This window comes from Solanum pennellii, chromosome 2 (assembly GCF_001406875.1).
Source record: "Solanum pennellii chromosome 2, SPENNV200".
Taxonomy (NCBI): domain Eukaryota; kingdom Viridiplantae; phylum Streptophyta; class Magnoliopsida; order Solanales; family Solanaceae; genus Solanum; species Solanum pennellii.
Genome location: NC_028638.1, coordinates 43,353,232 through 43,369,217, shown reverse-complemented (window position 1 = coordinate 43,369,217; position 15,986 = coordinate 43,353,232). Strand labels below are relative to the sequence as shown.

The 15,986-nt window shown below is 34.5% G+C and overlaps 3 protein-coding genes across 6 annotated transcripts in view; 1 reads left to right on the top strand and 2 right to left on the bottom strand.

Moving 5' to 3' along the window:
• The first annotated feature begins 586 nt into the window (after nt 1-586).
• On the top strand, nt 587-6,006 carry LOC107011849 (cationic amino acid transporter 1-like). 2 transcript variants are annotated; one of them, XM_015211513.1, is made up of 4 exons: nt 587-772; nt 1,239-1,669; nt 4,296-4,946; nt 5,022-6,006. In XM_015211513.1, exons 2-4 carry the CDS (start codon nt 1,252-1,254, stop codon nt 5,765-5,767), a joined length of 1,815 nt encoding a protein of 604 aa, XP_015066999.1. In that variant the 5' UTR covers nt 587-772; nt 1,239-1,251; the 3' UTR covers nt 5,768-6,006. The 2 variants fall into 2 exon arrangements, with proteins under 2 accessions (XP_015066999.1, XP_027770569.1); XM_027914768.1 differs by lacking the exon at nt 587-772 and adding an exon at nt 879-903.
• Nucleotides 6,007-7,738: 1,732 nt separating this feature from the next.
• LOC107010806 (cationic amino acid transporter 1-like) lies at nt 7,739-10,307 on the bottom strand. Its single transcript, XM_015210082.2, has 3 exons — nt 10,249-10,307; nt 8,897-9,803; nt 7,739-8,803 (listed from the first exon to the last, which is right to left on the bottom strand). The coding sequence occupies exons 2-3, from the start codon at nt 9,795-9,797 to the stop codon at nt 7,914-7,916; spliced, it is 1,791 nt and encodes a 596-aa protein (XP_015065568.1). The 5' UTR covers nt 9,798-9,803; nt 10,249-10,307; the 3' UTR covers nt 7,739-7,913.
• Nucleotides 10,308-12,107: 1,800 nt separating this feature from the next.
• Nucleotides 12,108-15,986, bottom strand: part of LOC107010976 (187-kDa microtubule-associated protein AIR9) — a 32,992-nt gene continuing 29,113 nt past the window's right edge. For all 3 annotated transcript variants that reach the window (XM_015210261.2, XM_015210260.2, XM_015210262.2), the window contains exons 35-38: nt 14,989-15,047; nt 14,188-14,220; nt 13,964-14,095; nt 12,108-12,569 (exon numbers count right to left, since the gene is read on the bottom strand). In XM_015210261.2, coding sequence (XP_015065747.1) covers nt 12,393-12,569; nt 13,964-14,095; nt 14,188-14,220; nt 14,989-15,047 — 401 coding nt within the window. In that variant the 3' untranslated portion in view covers nt 12,108-12,392. The remainder of the gene's footprint in view (nt 12,570-13,963; nt 14,096-14,187; nt 14,221-14,988; nt 15,048-15,986) is intronic.

The following is a 15,986-nucleotide window of genomic DNA, read 5'->3' as shown; positions in this document are numbered from 1 at the left end:
TTGATCTCTTTTTATTCATTTATAATACAAGTTTAATTCATATTACAAAGAACAATTTTTTATTCATATATAATATACATTTTTAATGATAAATAATTCATTTATCACACATTTTAATTCACTTATAATACAATGTGTCAAATTTTTACCAAACAAACATAATATATTTAAAAAATAATTATAATTCATATATATTGCATACATAATTCACTTTTAATACATATGACATATTTAACATAGGATTGCTATAAATGGTAATAAATAAAAAGTATTGTAAAAATTAGTAATTATTTATTAAAATTTATCAATTTATGTAATTTTTTCATTTTTAAAAGTGGTCTGGCCCGGCAAGCCTGTAGTCACCTACTTGTGGATTGAGCCGACCATTTTCCGACCCACAAAAAAAAAAAAGCTAATCCAACCTGACCCATAAAATATCAAAACCTGTATGAATTAGCTCGAATGGGGTGGGCTAGCCCATATTGACAGTCCTAATCCCAGGACACCACATTAATAGATAAATACTCAACAAACTTGAAAACAAACACTGATTTAAAATCAAAATTTAAAATTTGGATACCAAATTTTACGGCCAACACCTACTCATATATTTCCATAAATATGCATACTTAGTTTCTTACCATTTACGGCAGAATAAAGAAGATCTTCTTCACACACACATAAATACCTCTTTATATATAGTACTCTCTACATACATTGCATTTTACCAGTGTGTCTCTTCAAATTAAATTCATTGCTAATTAATCACCAGGTATACATTTCATCTTCCTTTTATTCTCTGTTTTTCAATTATTCAGTGAAACCAATTAGGTACTTTTGTTTTGTTTTGCATATTTTGGGATCTGAGATATGATTTTTTTCCCTTGTTTTATGAGTTATGAAGTAAGTTAAAATTATTTCTCATAGTTAAAGTCTTTCTCCTTTCACACAGATTTTCTCGGGAAAACATCTTATTCTGTTTCTTTAATCACATGTCTCGAATTTTTTGTCTCTGGATACAGAGTAGTCTTTGTTAGGGATCTAGGAGTACCAAACACTATCCATGTGTTTGGCAGAATTCTGTTAAAAATCTACCTAATATGTATAAATAATTTATAAAAATTAATTGAACTGTTTTTTTTTTGTTAGAATCTAGAACTCATAAATTCAAAATTGTCGGCTTGTAATGTAATCAGTTTTTATGTAGTACTGCTAATTAGTTTTTGTAAATTATGCAGAAAGTGAAAGAGCATGGGGATAGAAAGTGAAGTACCGGAATCAGGAGGAGGAATCAGGCGAAGAAATTGTGTGTGCACAAAAGACGATTTTCTGCCGGAGGAATCGTTCAAGAGCTGGGGAAATTACGCGAATGCGCTGAGGCAAACTCCAACGAGGTTAATCGAACGGGCGTTGACGCGATCGAATGATGAAGCAGAGCTGGAGGCGAAGTCACGGAGTCACCATGAAATGAAGAAGACATTGACATGGTGGGACCTAATATGGTTTGGGATGGGAGCGGTGATTGGAGCAGGAATCTTCGTACTGACTGGGCTTGAAGCGAGCCAGGACGCTGGCCCTGCTGTTGTACTGTCATATGCAGTTTCCGGCGTCTCCGCCTTGCTCTCTGTCTTCTGTTACACTGAGTTTGCCGTTGAGATCCCTGTTGCAGGTATGTTTTGAAATCTCGATTAATTTGAATTTGTCTAAACCCTTTTCTTTCAAATTCAGTTGCTTTGGACCTTTGATTCATTTAAATTCGTGTCATGTAAGATTAAAAAATATTTTCACGCTTTATTCTCAAAACACGAGACTTCTAATTAAGAGAAAGTTGATTTCGTGATCAAGTTACCTTCAGATAAGAATTTTCCACTTATGGAATAGTAACTTAGAGAATAAGGCACGATTATGTAACATGATATAATAAATTTTACACATATTATTTTCTTAAAATCACTTTTCATAAGCAGGTAAATTGTTGTCAAGATAAAAGTTAATTTTTCTATAAGAAACTGTACAAAAGGAGTTTTGATTTTAAGTTGATATTTGTTATGACGAAAAGTTAAATTTTGTGAATATTATGCAAAGTTCTCCGTTGGACTTACGAGACTTGAAAGATAGTGACAACTGTTTGATTACTAAGGGCATTATACGTTTATAACATAATTTTTTATTTTTATTTTTGCCTGTATTTGTGTGTTTCTTCTTCTAGTTAGCCAGCGATGGTATTAATATAAAAGAAAGTTTGGATTAAGAGTGTTTCGTCGTTGTATAAATGAAAATAATACTGTAGTAAATTAACAGCTAGCTAGTGTACACATGCATTTGTCAATAATTTGCCTTTCATATTTAAAAATGTTTGAAGTTTATTATTTAGTTGACCGAATTGAAACAATGGATCCTAATAAGTAGGAGTAAATAATTAATAAAATGTCTACATCTCTTAATTAAATTATCCCACGCCCAGTCGCTCTCTGCAGGTCACCATGTCCCTGATGACTAGGGATCGGTTCGGTTGGTTTGAGAGATAAAAGTATATAGTTATGGATTTTTTTATTTAAGATAAAATTATAGTGTTTTGTTTGATTATTATATTCGAATAATATATCTCATCATTTATATTATTGCAGTGTGATAAACTATTTAATACACATGGTAAATAAATTATCTCAAAGTAGCTAATTCTAAATTAATTAATTTCTAACCAAACAATTAGTGAATGGTAGCTAAGGCATTAACTTAATAGGGGTATGTTGTCACGAAGCTATTAAGTTTGGATATTTCTTGCTTTTCCAAATGAAGTGGACACATTTGGTGTAATGGGTTAAAGGAGATAATCCTAAGAAAAAATTTTAGTACCCAAAAAATCATAATACGTTTTTTTGATTATTACGTTTGGAGTATTGATGTTGATATTTTTAATACCCATCATAACTTATCTTCAAATCAATCACCGTAACGTTGTGAGTTGTGTACAGCCCAATATGAAAATGTAATGAACCAAAAAGTTGTGGAATTGTCTAAAAGTTCTGAAATTTCTAAAGTCAGCGCCAGCAAAATAGAAATTTGAGTCTCTCTTGCAGTCCCCACTAAGCAGTTATGGCAATGGGTACTGGGGCCAGGGTTGAAGATTCAACGTTCCAGGTTGGAAACACAAGGCTAACGTAATATTTTCGGCTGCATTTTTGGACTTTTAGGATCGCTAGTTACATTTTACTCTATGAGAATTATTCTTTAGAATTAAATTAGTTTGATATTTTCAAATTTAAAATCTAAATATCCATAAAGTTATAATTATTCTCATATATTAATTCAGGAAAAAGATGCATCTTGCAATGCAATAACGTCATTTTACAATTAGGTCAGAGTTCATATAGATTTTCGTTGATTTTTCTCCTTTTTGTGGGACGACCATAGGATAAAACTGTGGAATATTGTTTACTTTGGGAAGCATGAGATTGAAATTTTGAAGCATTTGCTTTATTGGTAAAAACACATCATGTAATTTGCTTTAGTGGTAAAACACATCATGTTGAGTAAATTAGGTGCATGTCACAAATTAAAACGTATACGAAAACTTCATATTTAAGTAGAAAAAGATAGAGATGTGGATCAGTTATTATCTTCTAATTTAAGTAGAAAAAGATAGAGATTTGGATCAGTTATAATCTTCTAATTTAAGTAGAAAAGATAGAGATGTGAATTAGTTATTATCTTCCAGTATAAAATCCTATACTGTTAGACCTCTTGAATTTTTTTACCCTTTTGGCACATTTATATTCCCAGTGCACACGCCCATTCAATGTCAATTTTGTTTTTTTGGTATAATTTAATCTGTATTTTGTAAATTTACTATTGTCTGAATTATTTCGAACTAATTGTAAAATGTAGATACTACATTATGATCGACAAAATAAATCATTTTGTACTATATTTCATTGTTTTATCACTGGCAATCATTCAATACGTCTTATTAATATTGTATAATCTCATCTACTCTGTTCATTAAAACATTAGCTAACACATGCATGCTAATTATTATTATTACTACATGAACAGTCAGGGGTTTAAAATGAAGCCTTGATCAGATCAACTCGTTGAATATGCTCGATAAGTTGAAATTATAATCAGCAACTGCAAATTAATGTTTGTTTAAGTGTATGTGTATATGTATGTGGAAAGCTTAAACTTTTAAAATACATATACATCACACTTTTATTTACTTAATTATAATTTCAACAATGTTGATGTAGTTTTTATTAAGGAGTATGTACTAAGTTTTAAAATGATTATTTTAGGTGGTTCATTTGCCTACTTGAGGGTGGAGCTTGGTGACTTTGTGGCCTTCATTGCTGCAGGAAACATCCTTCTTGAATATGTGATTGGTGGTGCTGCAGTGGCTCGTTCATGGACCTCATATTTTGCAACTTTGTTGAACTTCAAGCCTGAAAAATTCCTCATCACGGCTCATGGTTTAGCCAAGGGCTATAACCAACTTGACCCAATCGCTGTTGCGGTCTGCTTCATCATCTGCATCATTGCCATTCGTAGTACGAAAGGCTCTTCTCGTCTCAACTATGTTGCCTCGATCATTCACATTCTGGTGATTGTTTTCATCATCATCTGTGGCCTAATCAAGGCAGATACCAAGAACTACACCCCCTTTACGCCATTTGGAGTTCGTGGCATTTTCAAAGCTTCTGCGGTGTTGTTCTTTGCTTATGTTGGTTTTGATGCTGTTTCGACTATGGCTGAGGAAACTAAGGATCCAGCTCGAGATATCCCCATTGGCCTAGTTGGATCTATGGTGATCACCACTACTGTGTACTGTTTATTGGCTATAACACTCTGTCTTATGCAGCCTTATCAGAGCATTGATCCTAATGCTCCGTTTTCTGTGGCGTTCAAAGCTGTTGGATGGAGTTGGGCGCAATATATTGTAGCTGCAGGTAGGGGCGGAGCTACATACTCATGAAAATTTTGAACACATTTAGCGAAATTTCTGACTTTGTCACTAATTGCAGGTGCGTTGAAAGGAATGACCTCAGTGTTGCTTGTAGGCGCGGTTGGTCAGGCTCGTTATCTCACTCACATTGCGCGGACTCACATGATGCCTCCGTGGTTTTCCTATGTTGATGAAAAAACAGGGACGCCCGTCAATGCCACGGCGGTCATGATGTCTGCTACTGCAATCATCGCCTTCTTCACAAAGCTCGAAATTCTCTCCAATCTCTTGTCAATCTCCACCCTTTTCATCTTCATGCTCGTGGCCCTCGCTCTCCTCGTTCGTCGTTACTATGTGAGTGGTGTGACCACAAACGCAAACCGCAACAAGCTAATTATATGCATATTGCTCATCCTCGGGTCCTCAATCGCCACAGCTGCTTACTGGGGACTTAGTGAGAAAGGATGGATTGGATACTGCTTCACTGTGCCTATTTGGGTTTCAGCAACTGCAGGGATTTGTATTTTCATTCCTCAGGCTCGTAATCCTAAGCTTTGGGGTGTGCCTCTTGTGCCTTGGTTGCCATCATTATCAATAGCTATCAACATTTTCCTACTAGGCTCGATAGATAAAGATTCGTTCATCAGATTTGCTGGCTGGACAGGTTTTCTTTTGGCGTATTACTTCTTTTTCGGGCTACATGCTTCTTATGACACAGCAAAGGAATTCGAAAAGAGCAAAGGGTGGAAGAACAATATTGAAGAAGGAAATGGTACTTCTAATGTGGTTGTTAGCAAAGATGTTCCTATTGCTCCTGGTAACTGAATTAGTTGTGTCTAAATGATAGCACAATGTTACGTTTTTAGCTATACTCCAATTTTATTTGTCTTGATATATGCCTATGATGTTAGTCCGTTCGTACAGAGTCTGTTTCTAAAGTAGACAAGTAAAAGTTGCTGCATTGTTCTAGTATTGAACATTGTGCAGACTATCTTACGATGGCTTTGTACCCTTCTGGCGTATTGGATTATAAAGGAGATGGGAAGGTTACTTAGATTGCGCAATAGCTTGATTCTGATTTTATATTCTCTTATGCGCTTGTCTTGTATTGAGATATACCAATGAAAGGGATTGCTAAATGAGGTCAAGCATTTGAAACACTAAAATTGAAAGGGTAGAAATCAAAGTAACTTAATCGAGCTCATGATGAACACATCAATAGCTATACTAGCATATGGAAGCCAAGGCATCAATGGTAATCCCCATACCCTAGGCGTTCGCAGCTTCCTTGAGTGTTAAATTTAGCCCCAATTGTGACGAAATACCAGACTCCAATGATCAAAGTGTTCTCACTGATTGCTCAGAAAACACTCGATCCAATCGAGGATAGTGAGATCAAAACCAAGAACAGGATGAGTTTGTTCCTATACTTGTCTTGTGTAGTACTCCACTTGCTCATTTTCAAACTCATGGTGTGTACATGTAATGAGTAGTGAGGATCTTGCACTTAAGAGATCCCTTTGCCATACAGGTAATATAGTAGGCGTTGAAGCTCCTTTGATAAATTCACCTTTGACAAAATTCAGTTAACGCGTTTAGAGACAATTTCATGCCATATGCATCCGTCGTAGTGTGTGATTAAAATATAGAGGTTATATTAGGTAAATTAATTAAAAGAACTTTAATGGTTATCGGAAGCAAAATCATAGCACCAAATTCTTGGCACACGTCGATCAATGAAGTATAGATATATAATCATCCAACTTAGTTATTAAGATTGTCCGTTTATAATCAATTATGTCATATTATAAGTTAATGAATTAGTCCAATGTTATATTATTGACACTTCTTTTTCTATGTCATATTATAAGTTAATGAATTCGTCCAAGGTTATATTATTGACACTTCTTTTTCAATCACTCAACTATGCATAGTTGCGTACAATACTACATATATACACCCCACACAAGCGTTATCGTGCAATTTTTGCCTATCAAATTTTAGACACATATCTAGAGTATTTCTACACCTTAAATATAATTTTTGTTTTTATTTTCATATTATTATTTATGAAACTTTGTTCGTATACCCGACTTACATTTTTGATAATTAAACTGTAATTAACACCTTATATTGTTTCAAGTTTGATATGATGGCCCGTATGTATCGATCACACAACAATATTTTGTTAAGATGGACACTGATGTGTCCGTGAAACAAACAATATGTGGGGATAGTGATTTCAATTTTAAAAAAGTTATCTCTATCATGTATAGAAGATTTAGCCATTTATAAAAATATTTATATATAATAAAATAAAAATTTACCTATACACACAGTACAATAATTTTTTTAACGTGGGGATGCAATAAGAAAAACAAATTAAAGTTTTGTAGACTAGATCAAGTCTGATGACTAATTTCTTGATAAATGAAGGAGAGAGGAAGCTACACTTAGTGAGCTTTATAAGGTCAACCACTACATAAGCTGTTGATGTAAATATAAATCTCGAAGAGCTTTCCTTCATCCATTACTAAGACACCTAGATCTCCGAGTCAACCCTACGGCTTGGCAGGCTTTCCTTTAAGCCGGAGTTTCATGGGCATTATCCCGTTCCCCAATCAGATATTTGGATGTAAGCTATACTCTACAAGGAGCCAAGCGGGTGTTCAATGGGGAAGGGGGCAAGTACATCCTTTGTTCTTAGTTCGTGGGAATTACTTCCATCACTAACCAGTTCAGCTCGACTAGTGGGCTTTTGTGTTCGAACCTCAGAATCCTTTCCTATTGAATCCCTAAAAATAAATGAGACATTTATTGGTAACTTGAAATAAATGGTAAGTAACCTTGTCCTTGCTTTGATAAAGCTAACAATTAAACTAAAAGGTTAGAAAACTAAGTTAGTATTTCACACAGGCATAAATACTTGCAAAATCAACCTACCACTATCTTTTATTCCTAATTATATAAGCTACTTATTGGCATTTGTCCTTGCACTGGCTTCAATGTCAGTAGTATTTGTACCTTTGCTCTCAATTTCCTTGGCTCCATCATAGGTAGCATGCAATCCTACAAGCAAGTAGTAAATGAGCAAAATCGCGGAGCAAACTGAAAATCTCACGAATGATGCACCATCAATCGAGCCCATGATGAACACGTTAATAGCTATACTAGCAGATGGAAGCCATGGCATCAATGGTGTTCCCCACACCTTAGGCTGTCGCGCTTCCTTGAGTGTTAAATGTAGCCCCAACGTGGTGAAAAACCAGACTCCAGCACAAATTATGCACCCTAACCAAGTGTGCTCGCTGATTGCCCAGAAAACACCCGATCCAATTGAGGACAATATGATCAAAACCAAGAACATGATGAGTTTGTTCCTATCCTTGTCCGGTGTTTCCCCTGACACGTAGTAACGTCTCACTAGAAGTGCTACGGGAACCAAAGAGTACACGAACAACGTGGCAATTGAAACAAGGTTTGCCAGTATGTCAAGACTTGTGAAGAAGGCTATTATGCAATTCGCGACAGTCATTACAACTGTAGCCGTGACAGGGGTCCCTGTCTTTTCATTGATTACGGAAAAAAATGGAGGGGCCATATGAGTTCTTGCAATGTGCGTAAAATACCTAGCTTGAGCAATAATATTGGCCAGCAGAACTGTTGTCATCCCTTTCAATGCCCCAAATGCAACTATGAACTTTGCCCAATTCATCCCTACAGCTTGAAAGGCAATGGTAAAAGGGGCATTAACATCCACTTGATTAAAAGGTTGCATAAGGCACAACGTCGCGGCTAGAAGGCAATATGTTATGATGACCACCACCATAGAACCTATTAGTCCCACAGGAATATCCCTACCTGCAGTAGCGAAGCAAGGAATTTTGTTTAAGGGTGCTTACGATAATATATACAAGTATAGAACTTTCAGTATTTCCGGCTCGATCTGCTTACCTGGATTCTTGATCTCTTCCCCTAGAGTTGTGATACCATCAAATCCAACATAAGCAAAGAAGAGCATAGCTGATGCTTTCAGGACGCCACGGGCACCAAAAGGTGCAAAGGGTGAAAAGTTAGCCACATTAGCCTGACTAAGGCCAACAACAAGTACAAAAACCATGACAGCAACATGTAGTATGGTCAAAATGGAGTTGAATCGCGAGGACCCTTTCATGCTCACGCAAGCACATGCACAAATGAGCAGTGTGACAACAACTGCTACAGGATCTAAGTGGTTGTAACCCTCAGAAAGACTCGAGACATTGATACGGAAATCATCAGGCTGGTGATTACATAGAGTCGCGAAATAGGAAGTCCAGGATCGCGCTACGCTAGCACCAACCACAATGTACTCGAACAGAATGTTCCCTGCAGCAATGAAAGCGACAAAATCGCCAAGTTCCACTCTCAGATATGCAAATGATCCACCAGCAACAGGGAGTTCAACTGAGAATTCTGTATAACACAACACTGAAAGCAAAGCAGAGAGGCCTGATATAGCATAAGACAGTAAAACAGCAGGGCCAGCTAAGCTTTTAGTAGCTTCACCAGTTAGTACAAAAACACCAGCACCCATAACTGCACCAATACCAAGCCAAATCAAATCAAACCAGTTCAACGACTTCTTCATCTGATGCTGGCTGCTATCGCGTACTTTATGGAGCTCTGATTGGTCCGAAGAACGAGATAATACGCGGTTTTTAAGCCTTGCTTTTGTCTCAAGTAATGCCTGACCATAACTTCCCCAGCTCGTAAACGATTCCTCTGGCAAAAAATCTTTTTTGCTGCATCCACATCCCCTCTTCGTCAGAGTACTATGCCTTTGATCAACATTTTCGTTATTGCTATTAATCATTTTGTCCTGCAAATTATGAATAAAACTAATGCCTCAATCAAAATCAGTTTGCTTCATAGGATTTGTTATCTAACCACTTAAGTACACCAATATTTCCTTTGAATATCATATCAAACTTAATTCTTTAAACAGAGGTCTTGGGTTCGAGAAGCGTTCTAAATGAGTCTTTAAGCTTTAATTTTAGCAAAAAGGAATAACCAGGTACGAGGTAACTCTATTCGCCTACGCTAAACAGATGAAAAGAGTGTCTCTTTGTCGATTACATACATGTTTAATTTATAAATAATCAACTCTCCACTTACAATGTATACAATTAATCATGCAATGTTGAGGATACTTGAGACCTATTTATCAATATATTTCAGAATTCACTGATAAATTAAGCTGATTAATAATAAAATACATTCAAACAAGATAAATTTATGAAGAAAAGAAGAGCTAATGACAAAACCTGGACTCAATATGGTGATCGTCTAATCTTCCTCAGGTTGTTAAAACCCTATGTATTAAGGATATTTGATTATATATATTTATAGCACTATGATTTTGTAAAAATAAAAGTTTGTCCTTCAAAAAAAAAAATTTATTAATGAACTAGTAAAACTAGCCGCGGTACGCGCTGAAATTTAGTATTCGCGCTGAAATTTAGTATCACAAAATTTATAAAATAATATTTAAAAATTATCAGTCATTGAAATTAAAAGACTATATTATCTTACATATAAAATTACATGATAACAAACATTAATAATATAAAGGAAAATTAAATTTATTGCATCTTATTATTTATCCTTAAAAACAGACGTATAAATTAATGATCGTAAAAATATATATCAAGATTTATAACATAAGCAATGATGTAAGTGAGTCAACATGAACAAAGTACACTAATATTTATTTGTGAAGAGGAGGAGGAGGAGGAGCTTTATAATTTTCGTTGTTTTAAAATGAGAGGAATGTCTCTATTTATAGACAACAAACGGTAGCATTCACAAATATTTATTGTGTTTTATCAGAAATGTCAAAACTATTTGGAAAGTTGCAACCCTTCGGAAAGGTCACAATCATTCATAAAAGTCACAACTTTTCACAAAATCGCGACTCTTAATCAAAGTCGCAACTATTTATAGAAGTCACAATTTTTCATAAAATTTACAAATCTTCATTGAAATCACAACTCTTCAAAAAAGTCACAACTTTTCATAAAAAGAGAAGCCTAATTTTAAAAATAAATTAATTTAAAAAAGAATTATTATTTGTGGTGGTACCACATAGACGGACATGATATTTTCTTTTATATATATATTATAGGCAGAGTTTGACTTTGTCAGGTATCATATCATTCTTTAGTGAGAAATTATCAAATTTGTTTCTTTACTAACCCAAACTAAAACTTTGCCCTTTATCAAACTTCTTATCTAATACTCCCTCCGTCCACAATTATTTGTTACGGTAAGGTCATTTAAATTATTTGTTAGGGTAAGGTCATGCATTTTTCTTAAGAAAAATTTAACACAATGTGTTATTTGACTAATATAACCTTTCTATACCAAGAATATCAAAAGTCTACATAACTTTTTTATGGAATAAAATTGAGTAATTATTAGGGATAAAATTAGAAAAAATGACTAATTATTTCTTAAATGTTTAGATTAACAATTAATCTTAAACATCTCTTTTTAATATAATTGTCAAACAAATATGGACAGACAAACTGTTTTAGAAAAAAGAATCTTCCAAGGATACGTATGTTTTTTCTTAATTATTAGAATTAATTATTGTTCTTGAATATAACTTGCTTGAAGTGTAAATGTTTCAAACTGTTGCTATTAAAACAATATTTTATGCTCTTGCTTCTATATCCTAAGATCTTACTAGAATTTTATTTCTATTTCCTTTATAGTAATACGAAGAATAAATCTACAAATTTTGAAAGTTGAATCCTTAATTAAATGTGTAATACGTTGAAGTCTCAAATTGAATTTTATCACTTTTTTACACACGCACATTAAGAAATCATAAAGATAATTTTACTAATTCACCCCTACACAAACTTCTTAAGAATTTTACTTTGAATAAAAAAATTCATTACAAGAGTAATATAGGAAAAAATTAATCATTGTTTCCTTGATTTAGTAAGATCGACAACAATTTTTAGTAAGATTAGCAACTAAAATGGGACGGAGGGAGTATATATGATCACTTTAATATGTGACTTTAAATTAAACGTTACGATTCACGGAGTGCAAAAAGCTAGTAAAGTTTTCCATAATCATGTATTGTACATTGCACACATGACACATCTTGCTAGTAATGCTGAAGTTGAATGTTCAATATAAAGTAATGACACTATTTTGGTGAAATATCACACAATTTCTTTGTATTTTCATGCACAAGGGTATGTCGCATTTACATAGACAATACCAAGCTGACTTACATAGGCATAATAAGAAACAAATGAAAGAAGCAAAATGCATAGCCAGATGAAACTCAATACCTCACCAGAAAACAGAAACAAAAAATCAACACCAAACTACTGGAGTTAGAGACAGAAAAAGACCAACTAATGTACATAACAAGGAACATGATATGATGCTAATTCTCTATCTTGAGAAGGGAATTGAGTGAGGTGCTGTTAAACCTCTGTGCAAGACCTCGGATGACAAGGACGACGATATCACGGAGGTGCCGAGTCTGTACCAGCAAATCCACTTCACTCTCACTGTCCACCACAATCCTCAACCGGTGTTGATCATTTCGGAACAGCTCCACCTGTACAATGGCATGGATGAAGAGTTAATCTTAAACTCCGATCATTATGCCTTATATTTCCTAAAACAACCCATTTGAGTACATGCTTCTAGATTGGAAACAAACTGAACTGTCATTTATTGAACTAGCATATGGACCTTTTACTTCCTTTTTGATACTGGTGTTCTTACGACCATCTTTTGCGCATCATGAATTATTCTACTAGTCACCAACACAGGTGTCAGATAACTTCGTACACTATTCAAGACTCGAGCAGATGTGAAGAAACAACCTAGTGATTTTCATCTCTACTGGAATGTGAACTTTACTTTTAAGGTTTGCACCCACTACAGTGACCTAACTAGGTCATACTCTTGAGTGCTATCTGAACCTTTACTACTGAATGGCTTATAGCACATAATCTTTCTAATGGGAACAGCATATATCTAAGGTCTTCTGAATGCAGGATGTGAGCCTCTTCAACAGTGATGTTAGTACCCAATTAGATAAATCCAGGCTATGCTCATCAGTTCTCTGTTTTTTTATAGGAGAACCATGCAACATCAGTCACATACATAAGACTCATAAAATACTATGGATAACATCTGATAGAGTAATTGTTTTATGGCGAAAAGTTGAAAAAAAAACAAAAAGAACTTCAACAAGTGCATGTGTTCTCAATCGACTAGGGTTCAAAAGCTTGTTGCCAGAGGAAACGTTCAGGAAAACCCAAAGGCACCTCGAACATTCAAGATCTGCCCAAGCCTGTAAAATTCCACAGCCCGTGGACTTACAGGCAGACTGATTTTGCCACTCTAGTATGGATATTTAGGACACCATAATAGGGTACTACGCCATGCTCATGAATCAACCACAAGTCTGAATGAGCAATAGTGAAGGCATAGCATCCAAGAGAATATCCTAGTGCGGTTTAGTTAGTTTGTAGTGTCTTGCCACTCCAACGTTGTATGAGAACATATATCAACAAAAAATTATTTTCCAAGAGGATAGTAGGCCTAGGTAACATATGTGATTCTCAAACAATTCTACTATCATGAAAAAGTGGTAGAGAAATGATTGAGGAAGTTGTTGAGATATAAATATTAAGAGGCTAATTGTAACTAGTTCAATAGAAGCTTCTACTACTCAACACTTTGTTACAAGTCAAAAGCTTATAGTTAGTAAGCTTGTTGAGATCAAGAGAAGTCGGTTAGTGAAAATGTAACTAGTATATATACTAGGCTCATATCTCTTTGTAAATACAAGTTGTTACTCAAATTTTAATTAAGTCATCTTCTCCCTCTACATTTTCTTTATTGTTTCATCAATTTACAAATTTCAGTAATCCCTTCGGAGGCATATGTCCAAACCTATATTTAAAACAGAAATCGGAAGTCAGATATAGATTTACTTACGTGGAATGGAGGGGCATATGTTCCTCGAACCTCAGTTGTGGGAAAAGAAGTCTTAGAACCAGGCTTCACCACCTTTACCCTCTTTTTGTTGACTTCCAGAATTCTTCTTTCAAGATTCCCCATAGCTGGAACCTGCAAAGTTGCAACTATAATTAGTTTATCCCTCATCTTTCTTACATATGATTTGGAAACTGAAATTGAATAATGAATTAAAAGACACTAACTTTCTTTGTAGATTGATCCTTGTCACACAAGGCCTGCATTAATGACATCAAAGTAATTTATGTCAACACCTATATATTCATATATATATATTGCTGCAAACATAAACAACTGATGATGAGATGTGATACCAAACTAATTTAAATTCCAGAGATGCAGTCTAATGCAAGATGTGAGCCAATCTTATTTGAATTGAAAAGGTGCTAAAACAAACAGACAGAGCCTCACCACTTCAATGCATTGGAGAAAAACTAGATACGCTCAAGCAATTACAAATTTTTCATCAATATAATATCATTGCTTTGGACAATCTACAGCATATTTGATTTGGGAACTTGAAGCCCTTTGCTCGCAAGCAGATGTTTGAATTTTGATGATTACATTCATCTTTAGCAACTTAAACATCCTTTAATGACATTATACAGGCTTTATCACAACCCCCGTCCTTCTTTTATCAATTTTCCTTGTGGTTTTTGTTTTATGTTAGAGAGCAGAGATATATTTTAGAATACAAGCTTGACATGCACTGTTAAATAATTAATTTTACCATATCTAAAGGCTGAAGCTACTCCCAAGGAGACATTCATTTACTTTTATAGAATGATTAAAACCTATTTTAAGACTTTTAACTATAGTGTGATAGCTGGTGAACCACAAACAACTTTCATTAAATTAAATCCCAAACTTTCAAACGATTCATATGGATTTATGTAAAAACAAGGCGTTGTAGGGAAGTTCAAAAGGTGAAAAAGAAGTCATCACACACAACAAGATCTGGGAAATTATTTCAAGAGATGTATCACCTCAAACTTTACAGAACCAGTCTCAAGCTTCTGCTTTACTTCTTTAAGAACATCAGGCTCTGCAATGAGGAAAAGGAGAATAAAGCCAAACATGAACAGTTGATAAAGAAGAAACAAAGACACCAATGTGAAAGAAAAAATATCTCAGTAAGATACATATGTAGAGGTAGCCCAAAATCATTAAGATAATAACCAAAAGAGCAAACAAATGATTTCATTTTCCGTTGAAATATTTTTCTTCCCTCCGTTGTTTTATAGGTTTTGATTTTACCAATGTCCACCCAGACACTGGAGTTAAACTTGATGAGAATGATCAAGGTTATATTGGTAATACTGCCAATTTAGAAACTTAAACTACAAGAATGAATGGTGGACTACTTAATATTAAGATGGCTTCTATGGAACAAAAAGTGAACGGAAGAGTCAGTATAGTGATTTACATGCTAATACACCAAAGTGTCTGAAGATTCACTTATCCAGGACTGGTGCAACAATACCAAATTGACATTTGATGAGGTTTTTTCACTTCTTGAAGAACTTAGTGGATCCTTATAAAGTCGAAGTTTCAGTACTTCCATATAATCCTACCTGTTTTTACCAATAATACTTCTTACACCTAAAGTATATGTTCAATATGTGCCAACAGAACAAAGAGAATCTGCCAGATCTCATGTACTTTAATGGGAGAAGAGTATTTGATTAACAAGCTTGCACAGGTTCAGCAAGAGAAATGCTACTTATGTGATTGGGAAAGTCAAGTATTTACAGCTATCATCCATCATCATAAACTTATGCTAATTAGAATTATATTCAAGACACAGAAATAGATGGAAAGATACAGGAAAGATAATTGCATTCAAAAAATCCAAAAAAACTGATGTTACCTTTATCAACAAAAAAGCCAAAGAAACTGTAATCAGCTACTAAAAGAATCCTTATAAAATTAACGATCAATAAAAAATAACTCATCATAAAATTACTGTACGGATGTTCTACAC